The sequence below is a fragment of the Nerophis lumbriciformis genome, linkage group LG06 (genome assembly GCF_033978685.3).
Source record: "Nerophis lumbriciformis linkage group LG06, RoL_Nlum_v2.1, whole genome shotgun sequence".
Lineage (NCBI taxonomy): Eukaryota > Metazoa > Chordata > Actinopteri > Syngnathiformes > Syngnathidae > Nerophis > Nerophis lumbriciformis.
The window spans coordinates 56,885,898-56,911,014 of record NC_084553.2 but is presented as its reverse complement, the minus strand read 5'-3'; the positions used below and the strand labels follow the sequence as shown (position 1 = coordinate 56,911,014).

The window sequence follows — 25,117 nt, the reverse complement described above, 5'->3', positions numbered from 1 at the left end:
ACCCGAGCGCCTCCCTAGGGAGGTGTTTAGGGCACGTCCGACCGGTAGGAGGCCACGGGGAAGACCCAGGACACGTTGGGAAGACTATGTCTCCCGGCTGGCCTGGGAACGTCTCGGGATCCCCCGGGAGGAGCTGGACGAAGTGGCTGGGGAGAGGGAAGCCCAGGCTTCCCTGCTTAGGCTGCTGCCCCCGCGACCCGACCTCGGATAAGCGGAAGAGAAGATGGATGGATGGATGGATGGATGGATATATATATATATATATATATATATATATATATATATATATATATATATATATATATATATATATATATATATATATATATATATATATATATATATAGCGCGGGCCCCAGCCAAATTGTTTTACCCCAATGCAGCCCCGGAGTCAAAAAGTTTGGGGGCCCCTGCTCTAGGTTGGGCGACTTGAAGGCGGATCCGTATAGGAGTCTCCTGCTGTGTGGGTTGGTATGACTCGACCTGCCGATCTCTATACCACTAGGCCACTGAGCAGGTTTTAATAGTACAAAAGCCCTTAAATTGATAAATCTGCTAAAAACATTTAAAGTGATTTAGGTAGGCCTTTTTGTCTTTTTTTTTTTGGGGGGGGGGGGGGTGTCATATTTTTTATCATTATTATTTATTATATTTAATACTCTATCTGTATTTACTTTTGTTTATTTTTTCTTTGATGTTGAAAGTGACTTGACTTTTGTGTGAATTATAAATGTATGTTTGTTGTTCGATAAAAAAAATAAAAAATAAAACTAAGCCGCAGCCTTCTTCCCATAATCCTTAGCGGCGCGTGAAAAATAACCAACTCGGCCATGTCGTGTCGTAGAAACCAATTTGTGGAAGGACGACACAAACTCACTTCTTAACTTTGTCCTCGGGAATTCCTTTCGAATTGCCGCCTCAAGCTTTGCGCATCGGACGCTGCTTTTTGACGAAGAACGTTCCAGGTTATTTTCAGGTTAAAGCGGCGTGTACTAAACAAAGGGAAAATGAGTGGAGGAGGAACGCCATATATCGGTAGCAAGATTAGCCTCATCTCCAAGGCCGAGATTCGCTATGAGGGCATCTTGTACACCATTGACACCGAAAACTCAACAGTAGCGCTTGCGAAAGGTAAGTAAAGTCACCGAACATGTGTGCTTTATCACGTAAAGTCGTACAGGGCACGCAGTATTTTAATTGTGGCAGTTTTTTTTCGTATTTAGCTAGCTAGCCTAAAAGCTAACTGTAAACTAGCTACGTAGGCTCAAGCTAATGTGCGTCCTTTGTTTATGTTGTTGACGCCAATGCTGTGTTTGCGTGGTTAAATAATTAACAGACCCCTCTAAAGCCGTCTACAAATGCATATAAACTGAAACGTGTGTGTCCAAATACTCAGTGAACACAACGAGAAGACACATTTAAAGCAAGGCATTCATCAAATTCGTGTTTGTAAAACTACAAGTAAAATTATGTTTTGTTTTTTTTACTGCCAACTAAATTAATTACAATGTAGTGATGAAAGTCAAATACCCCTGCTTTATGATGCCATCTAAAATGTGCTTGGACAAAGACCAGGGGTGAGCTGGCTATATATATATATATATATATATATATATATATATATATATATATATATATATACATACATACATACATACACACACCTACCTATCTATCTTCTACCGCTTGTCCCTTGTCGCGGGGGGCGCTGGAGCTTATCTCAGCTGCATTCGGGCGGAAGGAGGGGTACCTCATCGCAGGGCCAACACAGATATACAGACAACATTAAAAAAGTTATAAAGTACCAATGATTGTCACACACAGTAGGGGTGGCGAAATTATTCTCTGCATTTGACCCATCACCCTTGATCACCCCCTGGGAGGTGAGGGGAGCAGTGAGCAGCAGCGGTGGCCGCACCCGGGAATCATTTTCACACTTGCATTCATTCCCTAGGGCCAATTTTTTTTAGTGTTGCCAATCAACATGTCCCCAGGTGCATATAGTCGAGGTTTCTGTGGTTTATCCGTTATACAGTGCTCAATACCGGGTTTGAGCGGAATATACATTAGGTCAGGAAAAAACACGAGAAAAATCCCCTCACGAGCAGGGAAACCTGCGAAACAGGCTTGTAGGGATGATATAGCCTCTTGTGTTTTTTTCCTGACCTAACGTGTGTGTGTATATATATATATATATATATATATATATATATATATATATATATATATATATATATATATATATATATATATATATATATATACACAGTGTTTCCCACAGGACAGGCATCTATTTGTGGTGGCGTGGGGGTGGGGTGGGGGGTGGCGGGGGGGTGGCAGCGGCGATGACCAAGAAGAACGCGGAGTTGGAATATAATTACAACATTTTATGTACATATTTATATACAGATTTGAACAATTAGTGATTCACTGAAATATATTTATTAATTGTGGTTCTTACAAAAAATATATCTTACAAAATATAAAAGCTAAAATATCTCTTAAAGCTCTGCCCCTTTAATTAGTGAATACTAAATAATTTAACTTTAGCCTACTACTGCAACCATATTATTTACCAGCAACATGAAGTGAAACAGAGGCAGAGGTGTCCTGCCACAGTCAGTCAACCTCCTCCTCCTCCTCTTGCTGCTGCTGCTGAACAGGTCGCACCTGTGGTCCGAACTGTAGGCCTACCTCCTCTCCAAGTCAAGCCCTTTTCGGCCGTTGAAAATATTTTTCTATACTCATCTGTGTGAAGGAGTGACAATCCAACATTAGAATGTATTACTAACGAGCAGAACCGCTCTATGTACAGTGCCGTCTAACCAGCAGCTCAACACATGCAGGGTTCAACGTTAAGGTTTTTTTCGACTTCTCAAATCTACTTGCCCCAATTTTTTACTTGTCCTGCCTAGGTTTTTTCTGGCTGTGTAGTGCTCATGGCTTATATCTTACTAGAATCCTACCCGTTGACTATTTACAACACTACACAGTATTTATTATTATTATTATTATCTATAATTACATTTAAATGGCATTGCATACATGTAAAATTAAATGCTATTTCACATTATTTGACCAGTAGCAGTTACACTCATCTGAACAGGTCAGCCACCTGTTTAAAGCCCGATCACAGTTGAAATCTTGAAATGAAGGGCCTTTAATGGCCAACACATTAACCTGGACAACATTTTAACAGCTGGTTGGCTCAGATTTTATTATTTGCATTGCATTCACATGCTACAGTGGACAATTTAGCTTCAGTCCATGTGTGTTTATTGACAACAGGGTTATAACCTGGACACGTTAGCTCGTCGGTATGAAAACAGGTGACTCAGTCAAACAGCGACGGTGTTAATGAAGCAGCGTCAGGCTGCTCACCGTCAGTGAAACGCTCGGTGAAATCGCGGATTAACGTTAAATATATGACGAGCCGCGAGCGATGCAGCTATAACCTATCTACCTATAACACCTGTAAAAATGAAGCAATGCTACCACGCTAGCAAGCGTTAGCTAGCCGGCTATGAGCCACCAAGCTGCTAACTATCGCCAAAAGGCACCATTTAAGTTTTTTTCCCCATGGCATCCTCTATCAAGGCTTTCAGCAGCTTTTGGACGTTTGAGGTAGAAACGTAGGAAGCGCCATCATTATGAAAAGTAGCCGGCGAGTATTTTGATCCAGTCCGTCCGTCTCTCTTTTTCTTCTTCTTCTTCTTCTTCTGGCCCACCAGGTGAATGAAGTGCTATTGGCGGAGTTACAATGCATAGTAGGCTACCGCCACCTACTGCACCGGAGGTGTAACTACAAGCAACATTCACAGACAGTCCCATTGCTTTTATGAGCGGTCGAGCGAGTCAAAAGCCGAAAAATCCATTTGTGGCGGACGTAATTCTTTCGTGGCGGGCGGCCACAAATAAATGAATGTGTGGGAAACACTGATATATATATAGGTGTGTGTGTATATGTATATATATATATGTATGTATATATATATATATAGGTGTGTGTGTGTATATGTATATATATATATATATATGTATGTGTGTGTGTGTGTGTGTATGTATGTGTGTGTATATGTATGTGAATATAGATGTATTTATATATCATTATATTATAGTGCTGATAAGTTCCTGTGGAGGGAAAAAAATACTCCTATTTCCAATACCACATGAAAGTGGTTGGTTATGATCATCTTATTTATCCAGCTTCCGTACTCCTTTTTATACCTTTTTAACAAGAAATACATAACCCTGTTGCTTGTATGTGCAAATTTTCTGAGACCCTTATTTTGTTAGCAGTGGCAGGATGGAACAGCACTTTTGTTGTGAAGGCAAGAACTGTGCAGTCGGTCTTTACATTTCTGATGGAAAGTCTTTGTTGAAACAGTGTTTCTCGCTTTCCTGGCAGTCATTTTTTCTTCATACTGAGCTCCCTGCAGCTAGCGATCTTCTCACAAAACCCTCGCTTGTTGTGTATATAAATCAAGTGACAATAGTGACATCATAGTGAAGGTTGATGATCGGTAATTTTTAAGTCTATTCTGTAATGCCTGGTGATTGACGGGTATCTCGCTAATGGGCACCACTGACATAGACTCTAATTCAGTATTGTCATTCCGCTGAGACCTAATGCATTCAAATGATCTGTTCTGTCTCCCGCCAAACAGTTCGCTCTTTTGGCACCGAAGATAGGCCCACCGAGCGGCCCATTCCACCTCGAGATGAAGTGTTTGAGTACATCATCTTCCGAGGCAGTGACATTAAGGACTTGACCGTTTGCGAGCCGCCCAAGGCAACCAGCAGCCTGCCCCAGGACCCAGCCATCGTCCAAGTAGGTCGTTCTCCGCAGTAATATGCTCTTTTAAGGCATTAAAGTGTGTTAATTTTTTTAAAAAGTTTTAATACTCCTAAACGATCACATTGTGACTCATGTGCAGCATGCTTTGAGTCAGAGAAGAGAGACAGGTGGTAGCAATCATGTTAATCAGGACTGATGACTTACTGCTTGAGCTCACATAAATTGTTTGCATATTTTGAAGTTATGCTAATTAAAATGACATTTCAATATGTCCTCAACCTGTCATTGTGACCAAAATTATCGCGGTTATCATTATTATTGTGGTATTGTTGAATGTGCTCTGAAAGTACACAGTGTTCTGGTGTGAGTTGTGGTATCTTACTCTGTTCAGCAATCCTTGAACTTACTGTAAAAACACCTCCATGTCATATTCCTTTGAGTACCGTATTTTCCGCACCATTAGCCGCACCTAAAAACCACAAATTTACTCAAAAGCTGACAGTGCGGCTTTTAACCCGGTGCGCTTTATATATGGATAAATATTAAGATTCATTTTCATAAAGTTTCGATCTCGCAACTTAGGTAAACAGCCGCCATCTTTTTTCCCGGTAGAACAGGAAGCGCTTCTTCTTCTACGCAAGCAACCGCCAAGGTAAGCACCCGCCCCCATAGAACAGGAAGCGCTTCTTCTTCTACTGTAAGCAACCACCCGCCCCCGGAAGAAGAAGAAGCGCGCGGATTTTCGTTTCATTTCCTTTGTGTGTTTACATCTGTAAAGACCAGACTACAAAATGGCTCCTACTAAGCGACACGCGTATAACGCAGAATTTAAACTTAAGGCAATAAGTCATGCCGAAGAACACGGAAATAGAGCAGCAGCAAGAGAATATAACATAAATGAATCAATGGTGCGTAGGTGGAGGAAGCAAGAAGATGACCTGCGCCAGGTAAAGAAGACAAAACAGAGTTTCCGAGGGAACAAAGCAAGATGGCAACTGTTGGAGGACAAACTCGAACAGTGGGTTGTTGAGCAGAGAGCAGCAAGCAGAAGTGTCAGCACCATCACTATTCGAATGAAGGCAACAACGCTAGGAAGCGAACTTCACCTGGATGATTTTAAAGGTGGTGTTTCCGGTTCATGAAAAGACGCAATCTCTCCATCCGCACACGGACCACTATTTCACAGCAACTGCCTAACGACTTTAAAGAAAAGCTGGCTACTTTCCGTGCATATTGTAAAAACAAGATAGCTGAAAAAAAGATCCGGCCAGAGCACATTATCAACATGGACGAGGTTCCACTGACTTTTGATATTCCTGTGAACCGCACTGTTGATATAACGGGAGCACGTACGGTGAATATTCGCACCACAGGGAATGAGAAGTCGTCCTTCACTGTGGTTCTAGCTTGCCATGCTAATGGCCAGAAACTTCCTCCCATGGTGATATTCAAAAGGAAGACCTTGCCAAAAGAGACCTTTGCAGCCGGCGTCATCATAAAAGCTAACTCGAAGGGATGGATGGATGAAGAAAAGATGAGCGAGTGGTTAAGGGAAGTTTACGCGAAGAGGCCGGGTGGCTTTTTTCACACAGCTCCGTCCATGTTGATATACGACTCTATGCGCGCCCACATCACAGATGGTGTCAAAAAACAAGTGATGCACACAAATACAACACTCGCCGTCATTCCGGGTGGATTAACCAAAGAACTCCAACCGCTGGATATTGGTGTCAACAGGGCATTCAAATCACGACTGCGAACGGCGTGGGAACAATGGATGACCGAAGGCGAACACACCTTCACTAAGACAGGCAGACAGCGCCGGACGACATACGCCAACATTTGCCAGTGGATCGTAAATGCCTGGGCAGATATTTCGGTCACAACTGTGGTCCGAGCTTTCCGGAAGGCAGGATTCACAGAACTGCTGGACACCAACAGCGACACTGACTCCGATGACTTCGACGAGACGGAACCGGCCATTTTGGATCCCACATTTGCCCAACTTTTCAATTCGGACACCGAAGACGAAGAATTCGAAGGATTTACGAATGAAGAATAACTTCAGAAAGTGAGCGCTATGTTTATTTTGTGTGTTGTGACATTAACGTTCGAGCAACATTATGTTGCTATTGCTCTACACTATTTTGAATTTTACTATGTTTGTGATTGCACATTTGCGTACATTTTGGGACAGAGTTGTTAGAACGCTGGTTTTCAATATATTATTAAAGTTTGACTGACCTATCTGACTGTTTTTTTGACATTCCCTTTAGCGCAGCGTAGGCGCGGCTTATAGTCCGGGGCGGCTTATTGGTGGACAAAGTTTTGAAATAGGCCATTCATTGAAGGTGCGGCTAAAAATCCGGTGCGCCTTATAGTGCGGAAAATACGGTATATATCGATCACTCTCTTCTAAGAGAGCACAGTTTGTAGGTTCAACGTGCACAATTGTATAGCTTACCGTATTTTCCGCACCATAAGGCGCCTTGGGTTATAAGCCGCGCCTTCAATGAACGGCATATTTCAAAACTTTGTCCACCTATAAGCCGCCCCGTGTTGTAAGCCGCATCTAACTGCGCTAAAGGAATGTCAAAAAAACAGTCAGATAGGTCAGTCAAACTTTAATAATATATTAAAAACCAGCGTTCTAACAACTCTGTTCACTCCCAAAATGTACGCAAATGTGCAATCACAAACATCTGTTCACTCCCAAAATGTACGCAAATGTGCAATCACAAACATAGTAAAATTAAAAATAGTGCAGAGCAATAGCAACATAATGTTGCTCGAACGTTAATGTCACAACACACAAAATAAACATAACGCTCACTTTCTGAAGGTATTCTTCATTCATAAATCCCTCGAATTCTTCTGCTTCGGTGTCCGAATTGAAAAGTTGGGCGAATGTGGGATCCAAAATGGCCGGCTCCGTCTCGTCGAAGTAATCGGAGTCAGTGTCGCTGTTGTCCAGCAGTTCTGTGAATCCTGCCTTCCGGAAAGCTCGGACCACAGTTGTGACCGAAATATCTGCCCAGGCATTTACGATCCACTGGCAGATGTTGGCGTATGTCGTCTGGCGCTGTCTCCCTGTCTTGGTGAACGTCACGTCACGTGTGTTCGCCTTCTGTCATCCACTGTTCCCAAGCAGTTAGCAGTCTAGCTTCGAATGCCCTGTTGACACCAATATCTAGCGGCTGGAGGTCTTTTGTCAATCCACCCGGAATGACGGCGAGTATTGAATTAAGCGCGTAAGCGTGTCTCTTAATGTGATGTTATGAGCTAGCAAATATAACAACTACACTACCCAGCATGCAACGATAGTGACGAGCATGCGCGGTAGCCCTGAGAAGCGTTGTTGTATGTGCTGGCAGTTAGAATGTGGTTATGAGCACGCTGTGAGTAAACGTTGAGAACTCAGTTAACACGCCTCATCTGCATTATTTATAATTAGACAGACAACACACTTAATAGGAGCCATTTTGGGGTCTTTACATAAACACACAAATGGAAATGAAACGTCACATATCCCAGCATGCACCGCGCGCTTCTTCTACGGGGAAAAAAGATGGCGGCTGTTTACCGTAGTTGCGAGACCTAAACTTTATGAAAATTAATATTAATATTAACCCATATATAAGGCGCACCGGATTATAAGGCGCACTGTCAGCTTTTGAGAAAATTTGTGGTTTTTAGGTGCGCCTTATAGTGCGGAAAATACGGTAGTTGCTCAGACAGTAATGTTTATACAAGTTTAGATTGGGGTATGAGGTTTCTTAATGAGGAAATGTATCTTGTATTCATGTTAGCATTTAAGATAGCGCCAGTACGTCTGAGAGTTTATCAAAATGCAGTTAGCAGTTATGGTTTTTTAATAATTTTATTTAAAACGATAATACGAACTGTCGAAAGTTTTGCCATGGTTATCATTAATACTGTTTATTGTTACATCCATAATTAGAAGCCTTGCATATTTGCTGCTGAGAGCTTTGGAGCATTGGAGACATGCAGCACAGCTGTTGGAGTCGACTAATAACTGGAGTGGAATCTTGGTGGGATTAAGGGTTCAGTTTTTACTTGTTTACTCTTTTTGGATAAAGTTGCTATAAGTTTTTGTGCTTTCGGCAACCTGTGTATAGTGGCAACCCTATTATAGTGGCCACTTTTGCTATTTTGCGTGTGTGGTCGCTATAGACAGGTTTGTCTCCAACTATACCACATTATGTACAGTATTTTTTCAAATAGAGGCCTTCACTATTTTAGACACCCCAATTACTGGCCGACAGATAAGTGTCGCCTCCTGTTTCCCAGACTATGTGGCTGCAATTACCGGTACTTTTATGACGACTAGCACTACTGTGTCGTAGTATTACACCTTGGCTAGGGAAGGCCGAAGTGCAGCCTAGAATGTAGAGGTTAGCATCTCCCTCCAGTCTGCAACCAGATGTTTAATGTTTATTTGCAACAACTGAACTAAAAAGAGCATCAAAATATAACAAACTAAAAAGACTCCTGGGGTGATTCTTAAACATAAGAACATACATATGAGACAAACTAACCACTCTGAGAAAACAATGACTAGCACTTCCCTACATCTAGCCAAAACAGAAGAAAATTATTAAAAAGAAAACAAGGATCTCTTCCTTTTGAAGTGAATGATTTAACAAAATGAGAAATTCAACGTGTGGCTAGATAACAATTCTAGCAAGGTGTGGGGATTTTTTTATATGGAGGCAGGACCTTTGCTGCAGCCAGTCAATCAGTCTCAGCCCTAATGGGTGCACTAGGGTACTTCTAAAAGCAGCCTAAACATAATCAACTAGAGAAAAAACATGCAAATTCCACCTGCAGGTGCAGTAACACGTAGTAAATATGTAGAAAAACACCTTAAGGGCACCTGCCACCTGCACAGCTTAAGTTTGTGGTGGTGTTTGAAAAAAAAAAATGCTGCTCGACTTTTTCACTTTGACCCAAAAACAGTATGTATTATGCAAAATGTAAATATAAAATTAAACTTGGACTTAGACAAACTTTATTGATCCACAAGAGAAATTGTTCCACACAGTAGCTCAGATGGAAAGGATAATGCAGGTATAAAGTAGACTAAAAATGTACCATAGTAGCAAAATAAAATATAAGTAGTGCAGTGTTTGGTTTACTCAGATATTTTTAATTCACCTGTTTAAACAAACTTTTTTCCCCTAATAGATGGCTACTTCTTTGTAGTTTGAGTTATTAAATGCCCTTAGCCACACTATGAGACAACGTATCTTATAGATTTAAAACCCATTTATTTTGTTGATTAGCTTGTATTAGGTTTAGTAATCAATGGATTACCCCAGGCTAAGTTTATAACTAATGTTAAGTTGTGTTCTACAAGTGTAATACTTACAATTGTCTTTGTTATCCTAGTCGTCTATTGGAACCACCAGCAATGCACCGGCGCCGTCGTCTTTCCCGTCTGCTGCCTCGTACAGTACAGGACCCTTCAGGGCCCCGGTGCACTCGTATGGACAGTTTGGTGTTGCACCCCTCGGAGCTCAGCAGTTTGGGGCTGTCGGAGGTAAGAAGAAATTTTAACATATAATAGACACCATTCTGGGAACCATAAACTGTTTGTGGGGGGAAATTGCTGCTTCTCTTCTATGGACTTGGTCCTATTGTACTGATTATCTCGTACATACGTGTGTGCATGCATACCACTTGAAGTCTCATGCTACAGCTACTTTATTGTTTCTGTTCTCTGGGTGAGGTTGGGAAGTGTCTGGCTGGTGCCAGCAGTGTGACACATTGTAAGCTGTGTACACCCAGACTCATCCATGTAACAAAATAAACATGCTGAGTGCAGTTGACAGTTTAACAATATTTAAACTAGTACATTATTCTATTTTATTACATACAATTGTTTGATCAAAACAACGTCAATTGTATGCAATAGCTAAACAATAGAAACATTTATACCCACTACTCATTTAAAGGAGTTCTATTATGCAAAACCAATTTGTCTTACCTGTTGGTACCCGTTGTTGTGTCTTTGGGATCCCCATAAGTCCCGAAAATCAGAAATCCAAACCATGGAGGCATGGCGCAGGTATTTATAAAACAGTCTTTCCTTTTTCCAAACTTGCTCCAAACGTGTTGTTTGGAATTTGAGACTTAATTGACATATTTTGCCTTGGTGACCTTAGCGGATATCAGTCACAGTCAAAGGGGGCATGGCCTGGAGGAGGACTTCAGCATATTAACAAGACAGCTCACAAAACGGCGCATTCAGATAGGACAGTCAGAACGCGACCTGAAGACCGTCTGTAAGCTAAATGTATGCAAAATGATCACCATTACATGCTATGTATACCACAAGGAAGTTTTTAAATGCTAAAACAGATCATATGACTCCTTTAAATCCTTTGTTTTTTACCTTTAAAATCCTCCTGTGTTCAGGGAATTATTCAGAGTTTGTAAACATTTGCAAAAAACACATAAAATGATTTTGAGGAAGTAAAAGTATCAACCTAATCACTCTAGTATTGATCATATAGTGATACCGGTACTTAGCTTTTTATCGACACCACCAATTTATGGATCGATCCACTGACCGTAACAATGCTGATACACAACGGTTGTTGTATTGGTCTCTGAATATTCTAATTAATCTACTTGTTACAATTCTGGTAATATCTGCTTACTTTCTGCTTCAACGCGCTTTCATCCACCCTTGTTAAACTTCACTAAACACTAGAGATTGGAAATATGGCCTAAAATCTATATTACGATATTGCAGCTTCCTGCAATAATGATATATAGCACAATATATTATTTGTTTTATAAAACATGATGTTGTTAGGTTTTCAATGTAGTGAGTCCCTGGGACCCACAGATAGAAAATTGATTGGGCCCCTGGGATATTCAAGGGTTTCCCAATTTATACAAAAAATTATAATGAACTATAATTAATGTATATTAAAATGCATCTGAAATTTAACAAAAGTTTACAAAAATTTACAGACGCTGTCTGAGCATTCAAAGTGTTTTTCATTACCGCCACCGGAGTGTTTTGTTTTTTTCTTCTCATTACATTATTGATGCAGTTTTAAATTTATTTTCGTTTCACTAAATAAGCATTCATCGCTTGCCACTTTTAAAAAGAGTGCATTTGTAATAAGTAACTGTTGAATGAATTCCCATTACATTTATTAAATTAATGGAAATGTGTGCCAAACTGGAACATAAGTGCCCTATAATAGTGCCTCAGACTGGAAGTCTCTGCAGAGAGTGGTGAGGACGGCGGAAAAGATCATCAGGACTCCTCTTCCTCCTATCCAGGAAATCGCAAAAAGCCGCTGCCTGACCAGGGCTCAGAAAATCTGTAGAGACTCCTCCCACCCCCACCAAGGACTGTTTTCACTGCTGGACTCTAGAAAGAGGTTCCGCAGCCTCCGTAGCAGAACCTCCAGGTTCTGTAACAGCTTCTTCCCTCAGGCCATAAAACTCTTGAATGCATCAAAATTATTCCCTCAATTTCCCCCCAAAAACGCATTAACTCACTGGAATATAAAGACAATATAACATACATCCATAAACGTGGATGCATATGAAAATATATTTATTTATCTGTACAGTAATCTATTTAATATCTGCACATTATTGCTCTTTTATTCTGCACTACAACGAGCTAATACAACAAAATTTTGTTCTTATCTGTACTGTAAAGTTCAAAATTTGAATGACAATGAAAGGAAGTCTAAGTGTAATAAAGGAGCTGGTCAGATCTCCCGTTGAGGTGGCTCGCTGCGGTCAGCCAAGTTTTAGAATGGTCTGCATTACTTTTACAATAAATCAATAATTAATTATTGACCTTTACTAATCAATTTTACAATCACTCATGTCCGAATTGCGATGCATTTAAAATCGATTATTTCCCCCAACTCTAAACGAAACGTGGGTATATTTCTTATGACCTTTCTATTTTTAAGTGTTGAAATTAAATCTGTGATGACTGGCTAATTGTTTTGGTCGCTGCTAAAGAAGCATGCTGTGATACTGTGTACAGGTGATGAAGTCTGTGTTGAGCTAATGCTCAGAGGGTTGAAACCATGCTTGTCTGGTCTGCTGACAACAATCTTTATTTTGTTAGTTACTTGTGCTGCAACTAACGACCGTTCAAATTGTAAGCCGTCACAAATAAATTGTTTGGGAAACATTTGTATTTTTGTCAATGCGGTTGTTAGTTTGGTTGCTCTAGCTGTTCATAAACCAGGTTATGTTTTTTTGTCTGCACAGGACGAACCAGTCCTCAGATGGACCTTTTAGCTAAGAGTTCCGCCCTTGAGAAGGCGGTGAAAGCCCCCACCTCGGCTGTCCCTGCAGCATCCGTACCGGTCAGCCAGAGGAGTCACATGGCAGCACCCCGACTTGTTGCAGCCTCCACTGGCAGCCAGAAGCCTCCCGACCTCCTAGAGCAGAGAAAAGGTGAGTGGCGTTAACTGCAGGACGGATACAATGTAAGCTTTAGCGATGTGTCGATCGATATCGGCCACTTTTCGTGAAAAGCTATATGATCGGCCATTGCAGATTAATGGCGATCACATTAGCCAATCCTCCTTGGTTGACAAGCAGCTACAGCTAATTATGTGTCTCCATTAGTGTTGTCCTTGGTTGACAAGCAGCTACAGCTAATTATGTGTCTCCATTAGTGTTGTCCCGATACCAATATTTTGGTACCGGTACCAAAATAATTTCGATACTTTTCGGTACTTTTCTAAATAAAGGGGACCACAAAAAATTGCATTATTGGCTTTATTTTGACAAAAAATCTTAGGGTACATTAAACATGTTTCTTATTGCAATTTAGTCCTTAAATAAAATAGTGAACATACTAGACAACTTTTCTTTTAGTAGTTAGTAAACAAACAAAGGCTCCTAATTAGTCTGCTGACATATGCAGTAACATATTGTGTCATTACCCATTGTATTATTTTGTCAACATTATGAGGGACAAGCTGTAAAAAATGATTATCAATCTACTTGTTCATTTACTGTTAACATCTGCTTACTTTCTCTTTTAACATGTTCTATCTACACTTCTGTTAAAATGTAATAATCACTTATTCTTCTGTTGTTTGATACTTTACATTTTGATGTTGGTGAGCTACGGTGTGTAGTGAAGCATGTTTAGCTATTCCTCGTCCTGCAGGGATGATACAGAGGGCAAGGAAGTATTTAAATATGTAGTATATAGTACTTTTTGCTTTGGTTAAGTTATTGTGTACTATTGACTTTTTTTGATCAAACAATTGTATATCTTAAAAGAGAATAAGGAACTCATTTTATTATTCTGTTGATATTGTCATACTGTCAATAGCACTCACCATAAATACAGTATTAAAAAATGTACAGTTAGCACATGTGATTGGTATCGGCCGGTCTTACTCATTGATGATCGGTATCAACAGCATCAATTTTTGATGGAAACATCCCTATTGAGTTTTAACGAAATGTTCCCCCCTTTTTAGCATTAAAAACCTTTATTTTTGTTGTTCAGCTCCAGGGGCGCCAAGAATGACTCATGTGGATCATGAACGACATGCTATGGAAAATCGGGATCCAAACCGGCGTCAAGCCAGTGAGTATTTTTGCTTTTTTTTATAATTTAAGACAATAATACTAAATAAATTGCATTTATAAGTATTTCATGGGCACGACATCTAATCTCAATTATCTCAATCTTATTTAGCAGCTGCAATACTTAAGCTATCTTCCTCTTGTGTATTGAAATGTGTGGGAGAATCCACAGAATGTCTGGTGGAATACACTGTGGTGGTCTACATTCTCGATGCATGAATACTGACTAGCTGATTTTCTTCCTATCCAATACCAAGTAAAATTCAGGCTGGTATCGGCTATACAGCTACCATATGCAAATACACCTAACTTGTCTGCTAAAATGTTAAAAGTTGTGTATTTTCAAATAACATATTTAAAAAAAACAAAAAAAAACTATAAACATGTAAGAAAAATAGCAAAAAATCAGAATGTAATGAGAAAAAGCTGACATTTTTAAACTAATAATAATAAATATATACTTAGTCACCTATAACAAAGTGTTGTCTTTAAATAAATAAATACAAATATATATATATGTATGTATGTTTGTGTATATATATGTGTGTGTGTGTGTGTGTGTGTGTGTGTGTGTGTATATATATATATATATATATATAACTCTGTTTTTAGCTTCTTTTTATTTTTTTTATTAATAAATATCAAACTGGGCCCTCCATGCTTGCCTTTTCAGTATGCGGCTTTTGGTGATAAGTTTAGACACACCTGTTCTAAAATATTAGATGCTCCCAAAATAAAAATGAAATATACTTAAAATATCCATCCATCCATCCATCTTCAACCGCTTATCCGGAATTGGTTCACGGGGACCACAGCTCCAGCAGAGACCCCCAGAATTCCCTCTCCAGAGCAACATTAGCAACTTCCCCCTGGGGTATCCCGAAGCGTTCCCAGGCTAGAGGGGAGATGGTCCTTGGCTTGCCCCGGGGTCTCCTCCAAGTTGGACGTGCAACGAGGACCTCCCTAGAGAGATGCTCATGAGGCATCCGCACGAGATGCCCGAACCACCTAAGCTGGCTTTTTTCCAAGCGAAGGAGCAGCGGCTCTACTCCGAGTCTCTCTCGGATGACTGAACTTCTCACCCTATCTCTAAGGGAGATGCCAGCCACCCTTCTGAGGAAACTCATTTCGGCTGCTTGTATCCGCGATCTCATTCTTTCGGTCATGACCCACACTTCATGACCATAGGTGAGTAGGAATGTAGATAGCTCGGTAGACCGAGAGCTTTGCCTTCTGGCTCAGCTCTCGTTTCGTCACAACAGTGACGACGAGCCTAAAGTATGAACAACGTTTAGTTAGTTAATTAAATAATAAAATAATTAACTTGTGAATTAATTAAAAAAATCAAAACCGCCATAATAAACACTGTTAAAAGTGTAACTAAACATTAATATTTTCGACACTAGGTTATACGATTAAGAAACTAATATTTTTATTAAATTATTACATGGGGGAAAAAATAGTAAAAATGTAAGAAAAAAAGAACAAAAATGTATCTAAGGCGAAAAAGCAAAACATTTTATAACTAATCATTAATAATATACTGAGTCACTTATAATACATAGCTGACACTATCTATTTAAAAAAAAAAAAAGAAAAAAAAAAGGTTTCAAATGAAAAAAATATCAATATGGCCTGCACATACTTTGACTTTTCAGTATCCTGAACTAAAGTATCGATATTTGATTGGAGAATTGCTATTAGAGCATAAAGATCCGGTATCGATGTATCAGTATCGATGTTTCGCACATCACTACCGACTAGCCTGGATGACTATACAAGTGTGTAGCATGTTGATTGACAGCTCTTTACCACCTGTCAGCTGGCATTCAGCCTAACCGCCGCGGGGGGCGCAACCGAGGAAACCGCAGCCGAGGCAAAATGAACATGCGCAGGGACGGCCTGATGAAGTTCGAGGAGGACTTTGACTTTGAGACGGCCAACGCTCAGTTCCACAAAGACGACATCGACAAGGAGCTGCAGACCAAACTCAAGCTGAAAGGTGTCGCACACTCGCTGACTCAGCAGACACTTTTCATTGTGGTGCTAACTGTGTTTGTAACTGTAGACGACAAGCCTGAAAAGGCGTTGAATGGCGAAGAACAGGAACATCCGGCGAGCGAGGCAGCGGCGGCGACGACGACGGCGGCGGCGACGACGGCGGCTGAGGACGAGGAGGCCGCGATGAACGCCTACTACGACAAGACAAAGTCCTTCTTCGACAACTTGTCCTGCAACGACTCCAAGTACATAACTTTCTTCTTCTTCTTCATCATACAGAGGAAGCCATAAGCTTGTGCTCTTCCACAGTCAAACTGTCGCCATTATAACACTTCAAACTATACAAATAGGGATGGAACGACAAACTGTATTGATGAGGTTATTATTGTTTTAAATTAAAATGATGGAAAACCCATGATTGATAACTGCACTTTGAAAAGCTCAGGGAAGGACTAGCGCCAGCTTGCTAGTTTAAATGTGAACATGCAAACAAGAGACATTAACGTCTTTCCCCATTAAGAAGGGACATACCCCAGTCTAAGCGCATATTAATAATAATCAAATGTGCACATTGAACCGACAAGCTGTGCTCTCTTAGAACAGAGATTGTTAGAGGAATACTAAACAGAGGTGTTTTTACAGTACGTTCAAGGACCGCTAAACAGTAAGATTCCACAACGCCCGCTATAAATATTTATTACACACTTTTCATTTAAATAAACCGCAAAAGTGCTACAGTACAAAAAACATATAAAACAATAAAAGCTTAGCCATTAAAACAGATAAAATACTAAGACTAAAACACTATCCGTAAAGCATAAAAACAGAAAACGATTGGGTTTTCTAAGTGTCTATTTTAGTTATTTAAAATAACTTGGTCAAAAGATTTCAGTGTGTTTTAAGGACTCTTTGAGCAGATTCAGCAGTAACGCGAAAATAACTGGTAATTTTGGTCACACTAACTGTAATATGATATTTTTATATTGTTATTCCATTTTAGAGGTTCCGGTTATTCTTTTTTTTACAGTAAATGATTAAAAAATGCTGCCGATTAGTCTTCTGTCGTCGTCGGGTGTGTAGTCGACAAACACAATTGACAGAAGAGGTCTCAAGAACATTGGCATGAACAGCTATGGCTGTAGGCAACCTCCTAATGTACTGTATTTTCGCGACCATAGGGCGCACCGTATTAAAAGGTGCAGTCTCAGTTACGGGTGCTATTTCTGTATTTAACGCATAAATAAGGCGCACCGTAAATTTGGGCGCAGGCATGGTAAAACATACGCTAGCTTAAAACTAGAGATGTCTGTGTTTTAAATGCTTTAAAATGTAATATCAGAAATTATCGGTATCGGTTTCAACCTTCCTATTTTCCCGGGAGACTCCCGAATTTCAGTGCCCCTCCCGAAAACCTCCCAGGGCAACCATTCTCCTGATTTCCACCCGGACAACATTATTGGGGTCGTGCCTTAAAGGCACTGCCTTTAGCGTCATCTACAACCTGTCGTCACGTCCGCTTTTCCTCCATACAAACAGTGTGCCTGCCCAGTCACATAATATATGCAGCTTTTACACACACATAAGTAAATGCAAGGCATACTTGATCAACAGCCATACAGGTCACACTCAGGGTGGCCGTATAAACGTCAAAGTATAGTATTTCCCGTAGTTGTAGTGGGTATTAGGATTATCTCAGGGAGAGCATGTTCCAAATTCCAAGCTACTGTTTTGAGGCATGTTAAAAAAAATAATGCACTTTTTGACTTCAATAATAAATATGGCAGTGCCATGTTGGCACTTTTTTCCATAACTGGAGTTGAAGTTGTTCTCTTATTTTGGAAAACTTTGTTTTTGATTGATTGATTGATTGATTGAAACTTGTATTAGTAGATTGCACAGTATGTATTCCGTACAATTGACCACTAAATGGTAACACCCGAATAAGTTTATCAACTTGTTTAAGTCGGGGTCCACGTTAATCAATTCATGGTAAAGTTATATTGTTTAATGCATCCAGCATCACAACAAAATTAGGCATAATAATGTGTTAATTCCACGACTGTATATGTAGGTAGCGGTTGATATCGGAATCGGTAATTAAGAGTTGGACAATATCGGAATATCGGATATCGGCAAAAAAGCCATTGTCGGACATCTCTACTTAAAACATACGGTAACATGCAGGCAAGCTGTTTTAAAAAGGCAGCAGGAGCAAAGCTGAGTTCGGTTGTACTTTATTGAAGTATTTAACAATGTACTCACATTATTATTTGATCAATCCTCATCCACAAATCCATCAAAGTCCTCATCTTCTGTGTCCGAAATGAACAGCTGGGCAAGTTCTCCCTCAAACACGCCAGATTCCCTCTCGTCATTTTCAGAGTCAGTCTCGTTGCCGTGGGGCTCCTCAGAAGTGATGCCGGCTTTTGCAAGCAGACACGTTAGCCCAAGCATCCACAATCCATTCACAAATTGTGGCGTAAATCGCCCGACGCTGCCTCCCGGCTTTCGTAAAGCTGTGTTCGCCATCTGTCATCCATCGCTCCCATGAGGCTCGCAACTTCACTTTGAACGCCCTGTTTAGACCAATGTCCAGCGGTTGGAGTTCATTCGTCATACCTCCTGGAATGATTGCAAGCTCTGAGTTCGTTTGCTGAACTTGGTTTTTCACAGCGGCTGTGAGATGGCCGTGCATGGAGTCACTGATCAACAAGGACGTGACGCGTGGAAAAAAACATCCGGTCTTTTTACGTAGACCTCACTCAGCCACTCTCTCATTTTCTCCTCCTCCATCCAGCCCTTTTGATTCGCCTTAATGATGACTCCAGGTGGAAATGTTTCTTTAGGTAGCGTCTTCCTCTTGAAAGTCACCATCTGTGGCAGTTTCTGTCCATTAACATGGCAAACTAGCACAACAGTAAAAGCCGACTTCTCGTGCCCTGTTGTGCGTATCGCTACCATGCTGGTCCCCTTCTTCTCGACAGTGGTGTTCACCGGGATGTCGAAAGTGAGCAGCGCCTCATCCATGTTGGTGATGCGGTTGGGCTGGATGTGTTTGTCGGCAAACACAACCAGCAAAACTGGGGGGGTGCCTTTAGCGTCCTCTTTCACGTGCAACCTTCACCCTTTAAGGTCCGCATGCTGTCCTCAGTCACGTCCGCCTTTCCTCTATTTTTTTTTTTTAATTTTTTTTTTTTTTTTTTTTTTTTAAGCCTTTATTTAACCAGGTAAAAATCCCATTGAGATCAAAGATCTCTTTTCCAAGGGAGACCTGGCCAAGAGGGCAGCAGCAAGGTTACATTAAAAACAGTAAACAACACATAAAACATCACATTTACAACATTAAAACTTGCTCACAAAACACATACAGACAAGGTAGACTGCAGTCCTTTCACAGAAGCTTTAAACTCATTCAATGTAACAAGGGTTTGAAGTTTAATATTCGATTGTAGGTTATTCCAAGCAATCGGTGCTGAAAACCTAAATGCTTTCTTGCCTAGTTCAGTTCTTTGGGGACGACAAATTGCAGAACATTCATTGAACGAAGATTGTGACTTCCTTGTTTCTTTGTTAAAAGACAAGACAGATAAGATGGAGTGATACCCAGAATGGTTTTGTAGATAAAAACATACCAATGATTGAGGAGTTAACCATTGAGTATAATACGCAATGGTGAGTAAGGGGAGCGCAGTTGGTGATGAATCTCAGTGCCCCGTGGTACACACTATCCACTTTGTGGAGAGAACCAGCAGTAGCATTCATGTACAACACATCTCCATAGTCAATAACAGGTCAAAAAGTTTTCCACCAATTTCTGTTTCACAGTAAAAGAAAAGCAAGACCTGTTTCTATAATAAAATCCCAGTAAAAGTTTCAGGTTTTTTTTACAACATACTGAATGTGCTCCTTAAAACTCAAATAAAAAAAACTCTATATAAACAGCGTGCCGGCCATCTACAGATTTTGGAACTCGGTGCACACATAAGGCACCCCGCATTATAAGGATCCCCATCCATTTTGGATAACATTTAAGACCTTTAGGTGCGCCTTATGGTCATGAAAATACGGTAGTTGTTTTTTACATCACAAGAGCTGCTTTAACAAGTTTTATAAGTTGTCAGCAGCTTAGAGTCCACCTGGAAAGTATTCACAGCGCTTCACTTTTTCCACATTTTATTATGTTGCAGTCTTATTCCAAAATGGAATAAATACATTTTGTCTTCAAAATTCTATAGACAATACCCAATAATGACAATATGAATTTTTTTTAATGCAAATTTATTAAAAATGTACACAAGTATTCACAGCATTTGTTCCATATTGAGATAGGTATGCCAATCTTGTGGCATCGTATTAAAAAATAATTGAGGCTGTAATTGTTGCTAAAGGTGCATCAACAAAGTATTGAGCAAAGGCTGTGAATACTTATGTACATGTAATTTTTAGGTTTTAATACATTTGCACAATCATTAAGGGTTGAGTCATTATAGGGTATTGTGTTCAGACTTTTCAGGGCAAAAATTAATTAATTTCATTTTGGAGTAAGGCTAACAGGACAAAATGTGGGAAAATTGAAGTGTCGTGAATACTTTGCCAATGCACTGTATCTCCTGCGTGTTACACCTATTGAACTGTTTGCTTATCGCTATCAGGGTTTCTTTAAGAAGGCAAAAACGTGTATACATATTTGATTATTGAATTAACATATGTTTTCATACATATAGCTTTTGCTCTTTTTTTTTCAATTGTTGCTGCTTATTGTACAATAATTGGAGATCTGTCCAATCTTTTTCGTCAGTCTTTCTTTATTATAAACGACCGACAACAAATCTAGCATCTATTTCTGCTGTTATTGGATACTGTAATCGTGTTTAGAGCTGCTGCAGAGAGCCTGATGTCACACATTCTTCGTGCTGCTTGGAGCCTTTCTATCATCGCCATCTTAAATTTTGAAGATCGTTGTCTGCGGGTGTGTCTCGGATATATTAAAGTACGTCTACATCGCGGACATGCTGCCTCCGATCTAGACAACCCCGTCCGTATGGCTTACGTCATCTCATTATTCGATTCCGGAAGTGCTCTTCCGGTGATCTTTTTTCGGTGGCCAAGTTTTTCAGTGCATCATTGGTGTGCAAACAATTAATATCCATTTGCCTGCTGGTGTTAATGTGTTATTTTTTCCCATGGTTTGTGAACACACCGTGTTGGCGGAGAATGAGGAAGTATGTTTTGTGTCTATGAGTGAAGCACGGACAAAATATTTGTTGGTATTGTGCTTGACTTAGCGTATAGTTGGCAATAAAAGCTAAAAAGAGTGTCGGACTTTGTCTTCTTCTGGACGCTAGAATACATTATTACTTTATTTTGTTTTCACATTAAAAAAACTAATTTTTATGCTGTGGTGGCTAATATTTTGCCGTGGCGCCACAATCAAATACAATAAGGAGAACACTGGCTATTACGGTACAATATAGGTTCTGTTACTGCTGTATTGTGAAATATCCTTGTTCAAAAATTAACATATGGGCAAAAAGAACAATGTTTTTCTAGCCGGTGTAGAAATTAATGCCCAGGCTGTAGTCAGGAATCTAAGAATCGGGGTGCTCAAAAAAATTGTCACATCCGAATTGCAATTGTTATTTATTCCATTCATCAATCGATTCATACTTTACAAAAATGATTAGATTTCTTAAAGAAAAATTTCATAAAGAATCAATTTTTTCCCTGTGCTCTTATGTCAGTCAGCAACCAAAATAAGGTTTTGTAACATGTTTTGATCAGGTTTTATTGTAATTGTCATACCAAATAATACATTACGAAAATTGGTTTGAATCAAAAATCGATTGGGTCAAAACCGAATCTTGAGGTGCCTAAAGATTTCCCCCTGTAGTATAGAATGGGCTATTTGTGTCGGACTGAAAGGAACATCACCTGCTTCCAGTTGCACAGTTTAACATGTCTGAAAAGGAGTAGGAAGAAGCAGAGCTTACCGTATTTTTCGGAGTATAAGTCGCTCCGGAGTATATAAGTCGCATCGGCCGAAAATGCATAATAAAGAAGGGAAAAAACATATATAAGTCGCACTGGAGTATAAGTCGCATTTTTTGGGGAAATTTATTTGATAAAACCCAACACCAAGAATAGACAAGGCAATTTTAAATAAAAAAGAATAGTGAACAACAGGCTGAATAAGTGTACGTTATATGAGGCATAAATAACCAACTGGTATGTTAACGTAACATATTATGGTAAGAGTCATTCAAATAGCTATAACATATAGAACATGCTATACGTTTACCAAACAATCTGTCACTCCTAATCGCTAAATCCCATGAAATCTTATACGTCTAGTCTCTTACGTGAATGAGCTAAATAATATTATTTGATATTTTACGGTAATGTGTTAATAATTTCACACAGAAGTCGCTCCTGAGTATAAGTCGCACCCCCGGCCAAACAATGAAAAAAAACTGAGACTTATAGTTCGAAAAATACGGTATTTCATGTCCATGAAAGATGATTTTGCACCATAACTTTAGCAACTGGACTCTTTAGTCAATCTAAGAGTTTTATTACTAATGCTTTGTTTTGTTGTCTTTCAGTAGATCACACGAAGGAGGATATTCAAGGTGAGTCACAAGTTTTTCATTTTCATTTCTGTGACCGAATCGAGCACTTTTTGTGTTTGGGCGTTCAGAGATCGAAGGTCGACCTGGGCGGAGGAAAGACGCATGAACGCAGAGACGTTCGGCATCCCCGTGAGACACAACCGAGGCCGGGGGGGCTTCCGTGGTCGAGGTTTCATGGGGCCCCGCGGCGGGCGGGGGTGGCCGTCGAGTCGAGGCTCCTTCGGGCCCCCTCGAGGAGCCCCGCCCGGCTTCAGAGGCGGCTACAGAGGACGAGGAGGCCGCGAGTTCTCCGACTACGAATACGCAGTAAGTCATTCCTGCGGGCCTGACGTGTGAGCCAAAGTTGTGATTTGTGGCTTGTCTTCCAGAAGGACAACAAGGTGGCGGCGTAGTCTCCCACACTGAATAGTAGCTCTTCAACAAGGATTGATTCCATTTCAACAAAGGTTTGGTCCCCACATTTGCCAAGAAGGAAGAAGACGCCGAGTCAGCAAAGTCGTCCTTTCACCGCCTCCATTTTTTCCTTCTTCCTTTCGTCAACAGTCATGTAAAAAAAGTCCTTCCGTGCTCACTTCGTACCGCGTTATAGAAAGCTTTACTCCTCCTTTTTTTATCGCCATCTTTTTTTGTTTTTGTGGAGGCGGTCATAAGGAAATTAACGCACTTCTTCTACACTCGTGTTGGCTCAACGGACAAAGAAGAAGCAGACCGGCATCCTCTTAACTATTTCCTTATTTTTTCAAGAATGCTTTAGTAGTTAGTTGGACAACAAGTTAGCATTTTGTCACTCGTACTTAACCGACGTCAGCAATTTTCCACTGAGTTCGGATTGTTTACTGAAGGATCCCGAAATTCTGTGAAGATTGTTTTTTCTTTTTGTTTCTCATAAGCAAGCCCAAGAAGGGACAATGACTGGATATATGCTGTCGAGAATTTTCCCCCGGTTTCTTTTTTGTGCTGATGTGTTTCTATTTAGGGAGTGCCTTCAATCGGGGAGGGGGTATTTTTCTACAGCTCTCCCTTTAATGTAAACTTTTGGCAAATGTATCGATATTAAAGCACTATGAGGTGACAACAGGTTCGGTATTGTTCATGAATGTGCTGCTCGGAATCAAACGTTGCACATACAAGCCCAACGCTGCATGACATCCCGGGGGGGAAGAAGTTGGCGTCAGTTAAATCTTTTGAGAAGATTTGTGTTTTTTCCTAAAAGTTTATTACCTCCAGATTATGGAAATTGGAAACCAGGAAATGTTTCTTGAGATTTCACAGCAAAGTTAAGTTTTTACATTAAGAAATAAAGAGTTCAAACGAAGAATCATATCCGTCTGTTTTATTGAAATGTTCTAACTAGATTTCTTAACCAGAAAAATATCTATTGCTCAGCAGCTTTACTATGTTGTAATACACTTTTCCACCACTTGTGGCAGTAATGACACAAAACGGAAGAAGTCTGGAGCCAAAAAGTCAATCAATCAATCAAAGTTTACTTATATAGCCCTTAATCACAAATGTCTCAAAGGGTTGCACAAGCCCCAACAACATCCTCGGCTCAGATCCCACATCAGGGCAAGAAAAAAACTCTCAGAAGTTTCTTAAGCACAATAATGACTTCAGTGGTGAGACTGTTTTTTGCATTTTCATTCATCCATCCATCCATCCCATCCATTTTCTACCGCTTATTCCCTTCGGGGTCGCGGGGGGTGCTGGAGCCTATCTCAGCTACAAATCGCAAGACACATTAATTTAGTTAGAATTGATATTACGACTGCATAATTGTATATTTATTTTTCATGTTTTTTGGAGACCCTATTTAGTACATTTGTGTTTTTGTAATCAGCCTGACCAGAGCCTTGATCATCTTTGTGATTAACACATGCTTTTTTATACATTTATCTTGTTAGACATGATTATTAAATACAATTTAAAAAAAAAAAGTAAGATTGCTAATTCAGTGTTATTTGAGTGAGACCCGGGCCCCTCTGTAGTGGAAAAGTTGGGCCCCGAGGTCAAAAAGGTTTAAGAACCCCTAAACTAGACGGTGAGATTAGAGGTTAACATCCTTTTT

The 25,117-nt window shown here is 40.1% G+C and overlaps 1 protein-coding gene across 1 annotated transcript; it reads left to right on the top strand.

Annotated features, from left to right (window-relative positions):
• Positions 1-793: 793 nt before the first annotated feature.
• lsm14ab (LSM14A mRNA processing body assembly factor b) lies at positions 794-24,367 on the top strand. The gene is made up of 10 exons (XM_061964569.2): positions 794-1,131; positions 4,668-4,831; positions 10,211-10,361; positions 13,079-13,267; positions 14,340-14,420; positions 16,242-16,421; positions 16,488-16,665; positions 23,023-23,049; positions 23,118-23,355; positions 23,418-24,367. Exons 1-10 carry the CDS (start codon positions 1,008-1,010, stop codon positions 23,439-23,441), a joined length of 1,356 nt encoding a protein of 451 aa, XP_061820553.2. The 5' UTR covers positions 794-1,007; the 3' UTR covers positions 23,442-24,367.
• The last annotated feature ends 750 nt before the right edge of the window (positions 24,368-25,117 follow it).

Excerpts from the sequence above, each read along its gene's own strand:
- lsm14ab (XM_061964569.2), top strand. The coding sequence starts at position 1,008 with ATGAGTGGAGGAGGAACGCCATATATCGGTAGCAAGATTAGCCTCATC. Across the intron at positions 1,132-4,667 it reads AACAGTAGCGCTTGCGAAAG|TTCGCTCTTTTGGCACCGAA; the intron begins GTAAGTAAAGTC and ends CCCGCCAAACAG. Across the intron at positions 16,422-16,487 it reads GACCAAACTCAAGCTGAAAG|ACGACAAGCCTGAAAAGGCG; the intron begins GTGTCGCACACT and ends TTGTAACTGTAG.